Genomic DNA, 15893 nt, shown 5'->3' with positions numbered 1-15893 from the left:
AAAACCATTTTGTCTTGAGTCCTAAAGAAAGCAAGAACCTCCAAGGTCAAAGGCAGATCTTGGGTGGATCCAAATAAAATTTTTGCCATAAAGAAAGATATTTGAGAGTGAGAGTTCTCTTGAATTTTTTTTTTTTTGAAAAATCCAAATAAAAACTTGGGTGCCACATCCATACAAGGTTTGAACGATTTTTGACACCGTATGAAAGTTGCGACACGTCTGCCCTTGTCAGCCTTTTTTGACCGAGAAAACGCTAAAAAATGCAAAATTTGTCAAAAAACCAAAACAACCTGTCATGTTGCCCTGAATTGGTCATACAAGGTCATGAAAAAATTGAGGTCATTTCAAAGATATCGGGAAACAACGTACTCTCACCTGAACACCCTCCATTGATCATGGTCTATGTTTGGACACCCTTCAAATCACCCCAACTTTTGCAAGCATGTGGGCATGCCCATAGTAGGCATCCATGTCAAGTTTAAATGATTTCCGACATCGTATGCAAGTTGTGACACGTTCGGCCATTTATCGGTCTCTTTTGATCCAGAAAACTCCAGAAAAATGCAAAAAAATGTGCCCTCAACGAATACCTGAACACCATTCGTTGAACATGATCTAATTTTGGACATCTTCAAAAGACACCAAATTTTGTAAAATAGGTGGGCATGCCCATGGTAGGCATTCGTGTCAGATTTGAATGATTTTTGGCACCATATGCAAGTTGCGACACGTTCGGCCATTTGTCGGTCTTTTTTGACCGAGAAATGCAAAAAGGCTCGAAAACCAAAACATCTTAGCATTGTGCCTTGAAGGATGTTCGAAGGAAACAGTGATACTGTCAGAAAGCAAACGTGGAGTGGCGACCATCCGCTATTCGTTTTAAGCACAAGAGTCTGGTTAAGCTCACCATCTTCGACTTTCAACCTGAGGAGAACTTTGTGCGATACGATAGGCGCGTCATGGAAATTGCGGTGAGCATGAAGGAGATATATCTGCATGACTGGCAGGTGTGCGAGGACTGCGGGTACTTGGATCCCAATATCAAGGTTTGTCCTTCTCGGTATCCGCGGACCAGCGAGGAGAAGGATATGTTGAGGGAGGAGATTACTAAGGAGTTGCAGATGGCTTCGCCTGCTATGATTCACTTTAGGTCCTCATTAATCTAGAGTCCATTTAAATCATCACTAAAATCTTGTACTCTTATTTATCGTCTATGTAGCTGCAAGGATCTTCTATGCTCGCTCCATAATTCAGTAGTCACTTCATTTGTATTCTTATTTATTTATCCCTCAACTCAAGCTTGTACTGATGCCTTAGGGTGAAAATAGTTATTAATAACTGTTTTGAATATCATGATCTTTTATCTGTGGCACCTCTTACGAGATTGATAGATTTTTTTGGAGAAGCTTATCTTGGAAGTTATAAACCAACGGATGCACTTGTGTTTTCTGCTTGGTCTATGTTATACCAGTCCATTATGGCTATATGTATAGTGTTCAGATATCTAGCCTGATGCATACCAAGTCCTTTTTGCTTGTGGTTGACCTAGCCCGACCTCTCAATTTTTAATTTTTTTCGCGAATACGCAAAGCTTGCGTATCATTGCATTGATAGAAAGAGCAGAATAAGTACTGATAAGGCACATGACACGAACGCAGACAGGCGTGAACATGGTGTCCGGAGCAGAAAGACAAGGGATGCTCAGCCCGAGGAGAAGATACAACACAGCTAAACCTACCAAACCCAAACAAAGAGCGGCAAACTCGAACTAACAAGGTCACCAACATCGCCGGAGCCAAGACCGGGAACACCGCGAGCAAGCAAGATGGCGCCTTCAAGAAGGAATACGATGCCGAGACACCGTCGCCATCCAGTCCGGAGGAACCGGACCTAGGGTTTCCCCTCAGGTTGAAGAGGGGCGTAGCCGAGGGCCTTGACAACGCCTCCAAGGAGGAAACGACATCCGCATACGCCGCCGTTGCCAGCATCGGCAAACCGAGCAGGGATTTCTCCCTGGCCCGAGGCTGAGCAATCCCATAGTCGCCGAATCTGGAAACGAGGATGAGGAAGCCAACTCTGATCGGAGCCACCATGTCGGAAGGGGGGTTGGCGGGCCGCACCTGCCGTCGGAGGGTGGCACCTCCTCCAGATCCACGAGCATTGGATATGGCAAAAAGGGAAGGCTTTGAAGTGTACAAGGTAGGGTAGACTGTGAATTAAACCACGAGGGGGTGGGGCGACGGCGAACAGCAACGCCGGCAAGCTAGGATTGGAGGTACGCAGATCCGAGCTGCCGTGGCCATAGCCGTCGAGATGTCGAGGAGCGAGGCGAGCTGGAAGGGACGTAGCTGTTTGGTTCTCGAGGCCGGAGCCGCCCGGCAAAGCACACCGGCAGCCATGGACACCGGAGAGACGCGGGTCCAAGTTCGCCGGGGCCGGAGCAGCGCCAGCAAGTACCCGTCTTGAGGGACTTCGTGACTGCTTCTAGCAATGTAGCTTCGTCGCCTCCGCGCATGAGCCATCACCATGGCTCGGGAGGGAGAGGTTGTCGGATACAAGGGGGCCGCCTGCAGGAAGGCAGACTATGAACACCCCCGCGACCGGCCGCAGATCCCGCACCCAACCCACGACCAGTCGCACCAGCAGGGCATGGCCTCGCCACGGAGGGTGGAGGGAAGGGCTACTGGGGAGGGCGTAAGGCAGGGACGTGCAGCAGCGCCCGCGCCAGAGCCAAGGTGGGGCCGGGGGTGGGGGGGACGCGTGGGGGACGGATCCGGCCGGCGGCAGCATCCTGGGGCATGGCGCGGCCTCGCCGGTCAGCCCACCGGCGGCAACGCGGCGGAAGCGGGCGGGGAGTGGCGCGTCCCGGCGGCGGCTGGTGGATCCGCGGGGCGGGGAGGGGGAAGCGCATGGGGACGGATCCGCGCCGCCGCCACCATCCCGGGGCGCGGCACGGCTTCGCCGGCCGGCCCTCCGGTGGCGATGCAGTGGTGGCGGGCGCGGGGGGGGGGGGGGGGGGGGTTCCTGGCGGCGGCGGATACGTTCCCCCCGTGTCGCCAGAGGAGGGCGAAGCGGGGGTCAGGTGCCGCTACGGAAGAACTTGTTAATAGAGATACTATACCTCTCTCAATTTTGGAGGTGGTAAAATTTATATTTAGGTCTGCATGAGCAAGCCTTTTCTTTTTTTTCTGCTGATTTGAGCAATCAGCACTCGATGACACCAGAAAAAATTATGATGCATGGTTATGGCTGACAACTTCACACGGTCAGGGAGCAGAGCGGTAAATCTAAGCCGGTTGTTGCTTGGTGTGGAGATTAATGAAACGACAACATCAAACTGGACTTCTGGAACCAGTGTTAAGTTTGAAGTGAGCATCTAGTCAAATTCAACTGTTTGCATCAATTTTAGTTTGTACAACTTCTCTTATTAGCTGTCCTTTCCCTCCAGCATATCTGTCCTGTTAATAATGATGGGTGCTCCATAGCCAGGAACCACCGCGGCTTTCCCCTAACATGCAGGTGATCGCAGTACTTTTTCGGGTGTGCCCTTTGATACAGTAAAGGTTAAAGTTTCTATTTCGCTGGAAAGTATAAACTTTGTTGCGTTCGACTAAGTTCTCTCAGTTTTAGAAGTGGTAAAAAATAAATTTAGGTCTACACAAGCAAAGTCTTATTGACTGGGGCAGACATTGAACGTACTGTTGATCTCACTTTGGATCAGGTATGTCTACCCGAGTTGCATTTTTTCAGACATATGTCACTGCACTTGTGATTAATTTGGGAGTAGAGGTAACACGAACCATAATATAATTTTGAAACCATATATAATTTTGCCACCTTACATCTATTTAAAACAAGATATTCCATATAGCTTGGCGCCCTGATTTTGGATTTTCATGAAGCTGGATGCTTTCTGTAGTCAGGGCCAAGCATGGTATGCTCTTCATTTCGTTTCTTTCTTGAGCCACCCAGTAGTGGTGGTTCAGAGCCTGGACGATATTCTTGGGATAACATGGGATTATCTCCATCAAGTCAGTGGTATGTAAGATCCTTGAAGCCTTCTGAGCTAGCAGCTAATTGATTTCAAAATTTATTTTTGTTGGTATGTGTTCCTCGGGGAAATGTCAAACTTCTTAGTTGTTACTTTTTGTAGCAGTGTTACCTGTTAGTCGAAGTGAAAAAATAGATAGAATAAAATAAAGCACGACATTCTCAGAAAACTTGGTAATTTGAAACTTGAAAGCGCCTGTCATCTTATGATCTAGCATTGCATGACCTGGATGAAAGTGAAATGGTGAACCTGTTGGTCAAAGTGATACTATTAATTATTGGACTGATGTAAATTTGGCAGGTGTCTGCACCGTGATTTGTGGAGGTCACTGAACATTCTGGCTTTTGATGAGACATATATATACTACATCACGAATGACTTGCTGTAAATTTAAAGATTGTGTCATGACTCATGTCAACTTTTACAGAAAACCACGAGTAGGCTGACCTAATTATGATGTTTTGGTATTTAATTACCTAATAAATTTATGCAAGCGAGTGTTTGTTTGTTTGTTTCTGATGGTTGTTTACATGATGTAAACATCAACAATTTTAGAGCTGCGTTGGGGGTTTAATGTTCTAGTATTTCACTCCATGACCGAGATGGGCACGGGCAAGATCACCAAACTGAAAATAGCCATCAGTAATAACAACAAGACAATCAGAGTCTATTGCTCCATACATGCCGACGAGAATGAATCTCATACACGGTTACTAGAAGAAAATGGCACAATCATGGATGGTATTAATTAAGTGGAGACAAGAAAGTGGCAACTAAAACGCACAACAATCAGGAGGATCGGGTCCTGTCTTGTCCTCGAAAGCACAGCACACACAAGAGAAAAGAGCAGCCTGGACCGGATCGGACCACATACAAGGAAGGAAATGGACAAGACATGCATCAGATCATACACACCCGCACCGCACTCATGGCTTCACTCCTTGCTGAAGCACCCGTTCGCCATGACCTGCCCGAGGACGCAGGGAGCAAACATCATCGTGTTGAGAGGGCAGGCCTTCCCGATCTGCACCAGGCAAGCGATGCATGCTGCAGGGCACAGCTTGGAGTGGATGATGTCCTCCATCAGTGCGAGAACCTCAAGGCTCAGCTCGTCGGATGGCAGGACGTCGTCATTGCCGGCCTCGGCTAGCATCACCAGCTGGCTGGTGAGCAGAAGAGCCAGGAGGAGCATCACCACCACCTTCCGGTCAGCCATCTTCTTACAGCTAGAGCGCGAGTTTGTGTGGCCTGGCTGAGTGGGTGTTTACTTGTGTGTTCTGCTAGCTGTGTGTTTGGGCGGGCGTGGGCGTGCTATTTATAGACAGAATCTGAGGCTCCACGATGCACATATATGTGCTCTTCTTCTTCATTCTTACTTTCTTCTTTGACTGTGTGTGTGTGCAGTGACCAACCTTGAATGAGTTTTAATTACTTGCTACGATTTAAAAATGGATACCAGTTAGTTTCCACACAGCCCAGCCTAGCCAGTGCAAACATACATATTTTCATTAGCTACCTAGGCAGGCCTGATGAACAAATCTCTAAATTGATCGATCAAAGGTAATTCAGTGCGTTGCATGAAATCAAAGGTAACCCCCTCAATTATAGAGTAGTAGTTTCGGCGTGATTACATGAATATTAAGAAGAAGAATCTAAAAAGTTGGGCAACATAAAAAAAATCATGAATATTAAAAAGTCATCTCGTCCATCTAAAAAATCATCAAGCTGAATAATAATCTAAAAGGCACGGTCTCGCGGACGGACGGACGAACAAACCAAGTTACCATGCATGCAAGTTGCCACGATCAAACCACAAGGCCATGAACCAACCTTACCTGGTCTAAAGAGAGAGCTCTTTGAAGTTGGAAGCAGGCCAGGCACATGACATGCCCGCCCGCCCGCCCGCTAGGAAGGATCACTATCTTACTTACTTTTTTGGGGGAAGAGGAGCTTTGATCTCGTCTTGTTGTTGCGAGAGGAGGGAGACCTAAGCTAGGATGCGCCGGCCGTATGACACAAGGGGAGGGCCGAGAGAGAGAGAGAGAGATTTGCAAGTGCAGTGGTCACGGCTTGGGTACAAAACTGAGAGAGAGAGAGAGAGAGAGAGAGAGAGAGAGGGGGGGGGAGGATGGCGTTAGGCTTGGCTTAGGATTGCACTACTAGTACTAGTACCTAGCTAGCTGGCTACTGTGTCCGGCCGGCAGCTAAGCTGAATCGTTCTACTCCGGAGACCCAACATGATCCAACGGCGCACAGCCCAGTGCAACAAGCACACGATCCGTGTGCTCTCCTCTCATTCGTCTAAAGTATTTCTTTTCTTTTTTTCCTTCCTTAAGGTACAGTAATGAAGCGAAGTTGGATGCTTTGACAGTAACTTTTGTTCGGCCAAGCTGGATGGTGGATCCTAATCTAGTCCACCAGGGACTTATCTTACTTGGGCGTAATCGGCTGTCATGTTTGATCCCCAGTCTCACTCATGGCTCATTCGATTTGGAGGAAACTAAAACGTAGGAATTACGATTAGTATAGGAATGTGATAGGGTGGCACTTGCCATTCTAAGGAATTGACTTGTCTCGTTCGTTCCTACGCGTAAAATGAGCTTTAAGTGGATGTGTAGTTTCCTCCAAAAACACAGAAAACGAGTAGTGTTCCTATGAATTTCTTGTACGCATCCAAATGCATCTATAGGATCTTTTTTCTTCTCTGAAATCCTTATTCCTATATTTTTTCTATAAAAATCCTCCAAACCGAATGAGGCCTCATCATGTAAATATGGCTGGTTACATGTTGTAACATTAAAATCTATTATTACTAGCACATTGACCAAACATGCATACATATACTCTACTATTTGAGTTTACAACTATCATAGGCAGTGGTACATCTAATGAGAATATGTACGACTCACCCATAGAAGGGAGCATAAACAGGTGAGATGATGCATTGCAGTTATTAATCCAAAAGCAAAGACATGCTAACATGAGTGCTTCAGTTTGACTCAAGAAAAGGGACCTCATGAGGCCCCGACTAAGGAACCAAATAAAAAACCAAGTCCTTCAGAGGCTTGGCATCATCCATTTCCACATCAGAATTAGCATGCATCATGCTTTTCTCTTGATCTTCATCTTGATGTACCCAACACAAGTGCAACTTAGGCAATATATGATGACTGCTAGCATGCTACTACTTCTGAAACCACAACTACAGCCAATTGAACATATAAACCCTGAAGAAGTGGTAGTCACAACGAAGCTAGCCACGTCGCCTTTAAATCGCTGCTGCCACCGCCTGTAATTTTCATTCCCCGCCGAGGGCATCTTAGTAATTTTCCCCCGCCGAGGGCATCTTGGTAATTTCACGTACAGATGTATAAAAGCCAGCTGCCTGTGGAGAAGACCTAGCCGCCCGCCACTCTCCTCTTTCCGCCGCCTCCACGCTCGCTTCCTCCTCCATCCTCCCGCGTCAGTCGCACCCCCTCCTCCCCTCCCGCATCTCGTCCACCCTGGGATCCGGCGAGGTCGGGTCCTCGAGCCATGGAGGCACTCGTCGCCGGTCCCTCGCCGTTGGCCTCCCATGCGTCGCACCACCCCTCCTGCCGCCTCGGCTCTCTCCTCCCGCCTCGGCTCTCACCTCCAGCTGCAGCTCTAGAGGAGAGGAGAAGACAAAGACAGAGAGATGGCCGCCGGTGCTGGCGCTGCTGCTGGCGTCGATGCTGGCGGCCCCGCCGCCGACTGCTACTCCTCCACCGCCTCGCCTCTTCCTCCTCCTCGCCTTCCCATCGCTCACGCGCAGGTCGCCCGACGGCAGGGATGGTCAGGAAGGCTTCCCAGCCCGACGGTGCCGTCATGGGAGCTGCAGGGCGGAGGTGAGGATGCGTCGCTCGCGGATTTGATCGAGGGTGCCACGCCGCCGTCGCCGACTGGATTTGCTCCTCCATCGCCGCCGCGAGTCAACTCCACCGTTTTCGCCAGGAATCCCTCCCCGGCAAGGTCTCCCTCGTTGCTCCTCCTCCTACAATCTCTCCCACAATGGTATAGTACGGTGGTTTGATTTGGTTCTTTTGGTGGTATGTTCCCTACCGTCTCTCTTTTTTCAGTTTCTAACTTCGATGCTTTGGTTTGTTGTTTTGTCCAGCAGGAGGAGCGGAAGGGGCCACGGATGAGGAGGAAGGAGACTAGCAGGAGGAGGAGATATTCTTTTTCGATTTGGTTCTCATGCTGGCATCTCCCTGCTGTCTGCTTTCCTTTTAGTTTCCAACTTTGATGCTTGGATTTGTTGTCTTGGCCAGCAGGAGTAGGAGGAGACAGGGAGGATGAGGAAGGAGACAAGAAGGAGGAAGAGAAAATCTTGCTTGCCTTATGGACTCGCAATAAACAGGTGTGTGTTGTGCTACTCATGCCTTTTTTAATCTCACTAACGACGGTGTTTTACTGGATTGAATCAGAGGAAGCTCATATTTGTTTCCTGGACAATATTTTCCTCATGTGTTGCATTCTGGAAAGGGTGTCTTTGGCCAGTTTTCTGTTCTTTCATTGTTTCAATTGTGTGACTCTACACATGTATCCTCACAATTAGTGGCGCCTACAAGAATGCCAGGCCTACCTGTAGCTTTTCTTATGTAGTTAAATAAAACAACTCAGGGTCTCACACTTTCCTTTCTTTCCAATATAATAAGGCTGCTATTGCCTGTTAATACTTCACATTGGTGATGAGCTTTACACCAGTTATAGTTCATCGATTATCTTATGACTTTTTGATAAACATAATTATATTTTAATTTGCTCTATTGTTTTCTTATTTTTTCTATCAAACTGCCATATATGATACACGAAGAAGCATTTACCTGAAGACATTAATAGAGTTTTCATGTAGAATTTGTTCTTTTTTTTGCTCCCTTAAATTAGACGATCAAGAAACCGGATAAGCGTCACATTGGTTCAGGCTTGGTGCTAGATAGTTAGCTCCCATTTATCCTGGACAAGTACTGTATTCTCAAATCTATATGGTTAGTTGTACCTCTTCTTTGATGTTGGCGCTACAGATCCATCTCGGTCATTTAGGGAAACTGAAATCTGCATCTTCAACTCATAGTTTGCCAATTTGGATTATTTATGAGAACAATCCTACCTGGTTATATCCTTGACAAAATTTCTTGAGATTTATTGATATTGTTCTTGGATACTTATAGAGTCAAACTCTGCAGGCAATTGGTTGGGCTACATGATAGACACTTTAATATATCTTCTTGGAAGCCGCTTAGTGTTCCAATGAATAATTGTCGCTGGTGTGGTGAACGCCTTCATTGTTTCGTGGGCTGCTTCCTGCCTGGTGTGGTTGAAGAATTTTCAGAGGTATGGTTCATCTTTCGTGCAGCCTTTAGTTTGAGTTTCTGTTGACACATTAAATTTCCCTTTCCTGTAGACCCCTCCTTTTTCGTTTTATTAGTTGGGTGTAATAGCAAATCATCTATAATTATTTTGTTTAACTACAATCTGATGCAAAAGAGTTCTGTTTAGTTCTCATAGTTCATCCATTATATGTTTGCTTTCAAAACAAAGAAATCGGCTGTCCAAGTTCTGATCATGCTCTTATTGAGATTCAGTCCTCCTTGATCTTTTTTCTGTATGCTTGCATCTCCTTAGCATCCAAGTTCTGATCATGCTACAATCTTGTTTTAAATTTATATGGATCGATTATCTTATGACTTTTTGATAAACATAATTATATTTTAATGTGCTCTATTGTTTTCTTATTTTTTCTAACAAACTGCCATATATGATACACGAAGAAGCATTTACCTGGAGACATTAATAGAGTTTTCACGTAGAATTTGTTCTTTTTTTTGCTCCCTTAAATTGGACGATCAAGAAACCTGGTAAGCGTCACGATTGGTTCAGGCTTGGTACTAGATAGTTAGCTCCCATTTATCCTGGACAAGTACTTTATTCTCAAATCTATATGGTTAGTTGTACCTCTTCTTTGATGTTGGCGCTACAAATCCATCTCGGTCATTTAGGGAAACTGAGATCTGCATCTTCAACTCATAGTTTGCCGGTTTGGATTATTTATGAGAACAATCCTACCTGGTTATATCCTTGACAAAATTTCTTGAGATTTATTGATATTGTTCTTGGATACTTATAGAGTCAAACTCTGCAGGCAATTGGTTGGGCTACATGATAGACACTTTAATATATCTTCTTGGAAGCCGCTTAGTGTTCCAATGAATAATTGTCGCTGGTGTGGTGAACACCTTCATTGTTTGGTGGGCTGCTTCCTGCCTGGTGTGGTTGAAGAATTTTCAGAGGTATGGTTCATCTTTCGTGCAGCCTTTAGTTTGAGTTTCTGTTGACACATTAAATTTCCCTTTCCTGTAGACCCCTCCTTTTTCATTTTATTAGTTGGGTGTAATAGCAAATCATCTATAATTATTTTGTTTAACTACAATCTGATGCAAAAGAGTTCTGTTTAGTTCTCATAGTTCATCCATTATATGTTTGCTTTCAAAACAAAGAAATCGGCTGTCCAAGTTCTGATCATGCTCTGATTGAGATTCAGTCCTTGATCTTTTTTCTGTATGCTTGCATCTCCTTAGCGTCCAAGTTCTGATCATGCTACAATCTTGTTTCAAATTTATATGGATCGATTATCTTATGACTTTTTGATAAACATAATTATATTTTAATTTTCTCTATTGTTTTCTTATTTTTTCTATCAAACTGCCATATATGAGACACGAAGAAGCATTTACCTGAAGACATTAATAGAGTTTTCACGTAGAATTTGTTCTTTTTTTGCTCCCTTAAATTAGACGATCAAGAAACCTGATAAGCGTCACGTTGGTTCAGGCTTGGTACTAGATAGTTAGCTCCCATTTATCCTGGACAAGTACTGTATTCTCAAATCTATATGGTTAGTTGTACCTCTTCTTTGATGTTGGCGCTACAGATCCATCTCGGTCATTTAGGGAAACTGAAATCTGCATCTTCAACTCATAGTTTGCCAATTTGGATTATTTATGAGAACAATCCTACCTGGTTATATCCTTGACAAAATTTCTTGAGATTTATTGATATTGTTCTTGGATACTTATAGAGTCAAACTCTGCAGGCAATTGGTTGGGCTACATGATAGACACTTTAATATATCTTCTTGGAAGCCGCTTAGTGTTCCAATGAATAATTGTCGCTGGTGTGGTGAACGCCTTCATTGTTTGGTGGGTTGCTTCCTGCCTGGTGTGGTTGAAGAATTTTCAGAGGTATGGTTCATCTTTCGTGCAGCCTTTAGTTTGAGTTTCTGTTGACACATTAAATTTCCCTTTCCTGTAGACCCCTCCTTTTTCATTTTATTAGTTGGGTGTAATAGCAAATCATCTATAATTATTTTTTTAACTACAATCTGATGCAAAAGAGTTCTGTTTAGTTCTCATAGTTCATCCATTATATGTTTGCTTTCAAAACAATGAAATCGGCTGTCCAAGTTCTGATCATGCTCTGATTGAGATTCAGTCCTCCTTGATCTTTTTTCTGTATGCTTGCATCTCCTTAGCGTCCAAGTTCTGACCATGCTACAATCTTGTTTTAAATTTATATGGATCGATTATCTTATGACTTTTTGATAAACATAATTATATTTTAATTTGCTCTATTGTTTTCTTATTTTTTCTATCAAACTGCCATATATGATACACGAAGAAGCATTTACCTGAAGACATTAATAGAGTTTTCACGTAGAATTTGTTCTTTTTTTGCTCCCTTAAATTGGACGATCAAGAAACCTGGTAAGCGTCACGTTGGTTCAGGCTTGGTACTAGATAGTTAGCTCCCATTTATCCTGGACAAGTAATGTATTCTCAAATCTATATGGTTAGTTGTACCTCTTCTTTGATGTTGGCGCTACAGATCCATCTCGGTCATTTAGGGAAACTGAGATCTGCATCTTCAACTCATAGTTTGCCGGTTTGGATTATTTATGAGAACAACCCTACCTGGTTATATCCTTGACAAAATTTCTTGAGATTTATTGATATTGTTCTTGGATACTTATAGAGTCAAACTCTGCAGGCAATTGGTTGGGCTACATGATAGACACTTTAATATATCTTCTTGGAAGCCGCTTAGTGTTCCAATGAATAATTGTCGCTGGTGTGGTGAACGCCTTCATTGTTTGGTGGGCTGCTTCCTGCCTGGTGTGGTTGAAGAATTTTCAGAGGTATGGTTCATCTTTCGTGCAGCCTTTAGTTTGAGTTTCTGTTGACACATTAAATTTCCCTTTCCTGTAGACCCCTCCTTTTTCATTTTATTAGTTGGGTGTAATAGCAAATCATCTATAATTATTTTGTTTAACTACAATCTGATGCAAAAGAGTTCTGTTTAGTTCTCATAGTTCATCCATTATATGTTTGCTTTCAAAACAAAGAAATCGGTTGTCCAAGTTCTGATCATGCTCTGATTGAGATTCAGTCCTCCTTGATCTTTTTTCTGTATGCTTGCATCTCCTTAGCGTCCAAGTTTTGATCATGCTACAATCTTGTTTCAAATTTATTCTAATAGATGTATGTACCATGATGATTGAGGAGGCGTATCGATGGAAATAAATCTGAAGAAAATAAGTAAGTCGCCTCCATCAGCGAGGCTGTGAACAACTCGTGGTGCCCCTGTTAACCTCCTCAATGTTTGCGTTGTTTGCCTGTAGGTCAAATGCCCACTATTCAGCAGACATGTAACTCTGTTTCTTAAATCCCTTTCTCTATTCATCGCCCTGTTGATACATGCTTAGCAATCAGATAAATTGTACTCATATATAATTTAATATATCTCAGATACAGTGTCCAGATCATTTAGGAACCAGCGTCACTTCAAAAAAAGATAGGACCTGATACACATTACATTCATGGACTGCTGATATACCTGATGCATTTCTTCATGATGGTCGGTTTCCTTTCATCAGATCTGACATATTTAATTCTGTGTGCTTGGAACCCTAAACTGATCGAGATCTTCAGTTCTTACTTGCAGATGTTCTGTTATTCAGAGTAATTCAGTTTCCAGTCTCTGTATATTAATCAAATTATGGGTTATTTTCAACCTTATACCCTTTTATTATGTGTTCAGTTATGCTTCCATGGGTTTGCATATGTATTAACAATAAAAAACAGACTATTATTTTGTTTATACTTGAACCAAAGGGTGTACAATTAATTTGCTCTTACGAAAGGAATGAGTAGTCAGCTAGCTGAATGAGATGACAATCATGACAAGCGAACCAACACATGTAGAGAAATGTTATTTTCCAGTTCATTGTGAAAGAAGGCACATAAGTTTTCAGAGTTCTAGAATGTGTTTCATTAAGAAACAATTATAACACTGTACTCTAACAAATCACACATATGGAGAAATGTTATTTTCGAGTCTCCATAACATACTGATCTTTTTTTAGATATATGAACTTGCATTCGCTTTGTTAATTCTTCTGCAATGCAGGTAATATTCCTAATCATTGCTGCTGACGCTGAAAAACTACTCCTGAAGCACTAGAAGTGCCCTCTCTATGGCGCATCACTCACTGGATCCAGATGGGCAACATTCCGCTTCAAAATTAAAGAGTACAGTTTTTGCCTGCCATCATTGCTTACCAAGAGTAATCTACCATGTGCCTAATATATATATACATAATTGTTGCACCATCACAAGATTCCCAGGATATACATGGGCATAACTTTCTTTACTGTGAATTAATCGACACGATGCTGACAGGAGGAAAGGCAGGCTGTCATTTCTAAAGGTTGAGATTTTCTGTTTTAAGGAATAGCAATGCTAAATTCTACAATGGTACTCTGTCGAATGTTTACAAATACCACGAAGCTAGAGATCTATTGTGAAAACTTTCTTTCTTTTGTTTGTTATAAGTTTTTAGTCAAAAAAACATGACTTTTCCATTACCAAACAAATATGTAAGATTTATTGCTTTTCTAACCGAAGTGTTCCTGACAATTACATATGAGAGTACATATAACTGAGTTGTGCTGACTTGCTTTTTCTAAACTGGTAAGCTGGAGTCGGAGTTACATATGAGAGTAGAGATAATTAAGTTCTGCTCCTGACTTGATTAACAAAAGCTATAGAAGAAAGGGACCAAATACCAGACAGCTGAAAATTCAAAGAAAGGTGGAAGTAGGGAACTACACAACTTGATTCAAGGTTACAAAGGGACAAAGGGCATCTATTGAGCAGCAGAAAACAATAATGGACTGAGCTAAGGATATAGTGGTCAATTAGTAAAGAGATCTGTGGTAAGTGTAGCAGCGGGACGCAAACGGAACTTTTGTGACTTACTGAAGTCGAGCAGGAGTTCAGAAAAGAAATTGCAACCGAAGTAGAACCTCTTCACCAAGAGAACATAGGGATTTTAAGTTTTTTGTAGCCTGCACCGGAGACTGTAGAGTTAAGTTTCTACATCTTAGTGTACAGTTTAACTATATAAGGTTACTTACTATGTAGTAAATATTGGCTTTTGCCATTGCTGATCAAGTCCTTCTCTCTGTGCTTGGAAGCATAAACCTACTTAGTGATCCGTTTTCAGTTAAGCTAAACTTATATCTTTCTGCTAACATTTTAGTGCTCTAATGATTATTCAGAAGGGGATTTGCATGTTCCTAGATGCATAGCCTTTCTTATATATGTTTTCAGAAGACTGGATTTTTTAGGGATAACATTGGGATTTAAGATAGTTTTTTTTTGTTGAATTCGGGAACTGAAATCCGAATAAACCATATCTTGAGAGGCCAGCATAATGGTACTTGAAATAAATGCTAATCCGCACTCACATCTTATGGTGATTTGGTCAAAGCTACTACTAAGCGAAGATATTTAACATGCTATAAGAAGTTATGGCTTTTGTGTTCCGATATAATAACTAACAAAAAGATTAGCCCTATGGAGGCATGCGGGAGTACGAGGGACGAGAACACTGGGCCTCGAGTTGCATACATACATGCAGGACCCGCCCTCCCACCATGAAACAAGTCAACAACAATATAAATCAAAATCGAGTGAGAATATGAGGGACAAGGGATGGACCATATGAATAGTATAACTGTTTATTGAAGAGTCTCATATGGTGAAAATTGAGGGTTCTTGCATACATGGTGCAGTTCGGTTCGACGTCTAGGTGGTCACATGCCCAGGCTTCCTCAATGATTGAGGAGTTACAACCAGGAGTACCATGCCTCTCATGTAAGTGCATTCAAATATTACATGGTTACATGCGAGAATTTGTTTCTCCAGGTGCAACGCACGAGCATATGTCCTAGTAATACTCACAAAAGCCTTGTGCACCGGCTCATTCCGATTGCGCAAGTGTATTATATTCGGGCTCATCCCGCGGAAGGCCTTGTGCACCGGCTCATTCTTCCTGCCGTACAAGCAGTGTATCCGGGGTTCACCCTGCTTGTGGATAAAAATGTGTCGCTATTTCTCGCACACAACGTTGTCCCGTTTTGGAACGACCGACCTTATTCTGGGCGCAAGGAGCCAAATGCCGGGGTCCGAGGATGAGAGCGGACACCAAGGCCAAGTCCTAACAACATTTTTAGCAGACCCCGTATAAAGCCGCGACCCATAAAATAACCGCCAAAATACGGGTCGGCGCGGAAAATCCCGCCCCACCAGACCCAGCAAACACGTTCGACCCGTATGTTTTTTGAGGGGCGCGGCAAAATCCCGTCCTCAACCCGTGAAACGCAGGTTTCTGCCCCGCCCCTACGGTGCCCCGTATCCCAGAAAAGCGGTTGGCGGGAGGGACATTTCAGCCCGCGCTCTTTCCCCACCCCTTTCCGCCGCC

At 43.6% G+C, this 15893-nt stretch overlaps 1 protein-coding gene and 2 long non-coding RNA genes across 11 annotated transcripts; 2 read left to right on the top strand and 1 right to left on the bottom strand.

Moving 5' to 3' along the window:
• The first annotated feature begins 959 nt into the window (after positions 1-959).
• On the top strand, positions 960-2028 carry LOC141028192 (uncharacterized). Its single transcript, XM_073506060.1, has 2 exons — positions 960-1046; positions 1687-2028. The coding sequence occupies exons 1-2, from the start codon at positions 960-962 to the stop codon at positions 2026-2028; spliced, it is 429 nt and encodes a 142-aa protein (XP_073362161.1).
• Positions 2029-4697: 2669 nt separating this feature from the next.
• Positions 4698-6306, bottom strand: LOC141028188 (uncharacterized). The gene is made up of 2 exons (XR_012190433.1): positions 5887-6306; positions 4698-5486 (listed from the first exon to the last, which is right to left on the bottom strand). It is a non-coding gene; the product is annotated as an uncharacterized lncRNA (long non-coding RNA).
• A 1163-nt stretch (positions 6307-7469) lies between these two features.
• LOC141028189 (uncharacterized) lies at positions 7470-14731 on the top strand. 9 transcript variants are annotated; one of them, XR_012190442.1, is made up of 10 exons: positions 7470-8083; positions 8187-8429; positions 9256-9403; positions 10212-10359; positions 11163-11310; positions 12116-12263; positions 12605-12663; positions 12747-12773; positions 12874-12982; positions 13070-14731. It is a non-coding gene; the product is annotated as an uncharacterized lncRNA (long non-coding RNA). The 9 variants fall into 9 exon arrangements; XR_012190440.1 differs by having other exon boundaries at positions 12747-12982; XR_012190438.1 differs by having other exon boundaries at positions 12605-12773; positions 13535-14731.
• Positions 14732-15893: the final 1162 nt, after the last annotated feature.

Source organism: Aegilops tauschii, unplaced genomic scaffold (genome assembly GCF_002575655.3).
Source record: "Aegilops tauschii subsp. strangulata cultivar AL8/78 unplaced genomic scaffold, Aet v6.0 Super-Scaffold_100181, whole genome shotgun sequence".
Classification (NCBI taxonomy): Eukaryota; Viridiplantae; Streptophyta; class Magnoliopsida; order Poales; family Poaceae; genus Aegilops; species Aegilops tauschii.
Note: the sequence above shows the minus strand (reverse complement) of the source record. Positions and strands in the feature narration are given on the sequence as shown.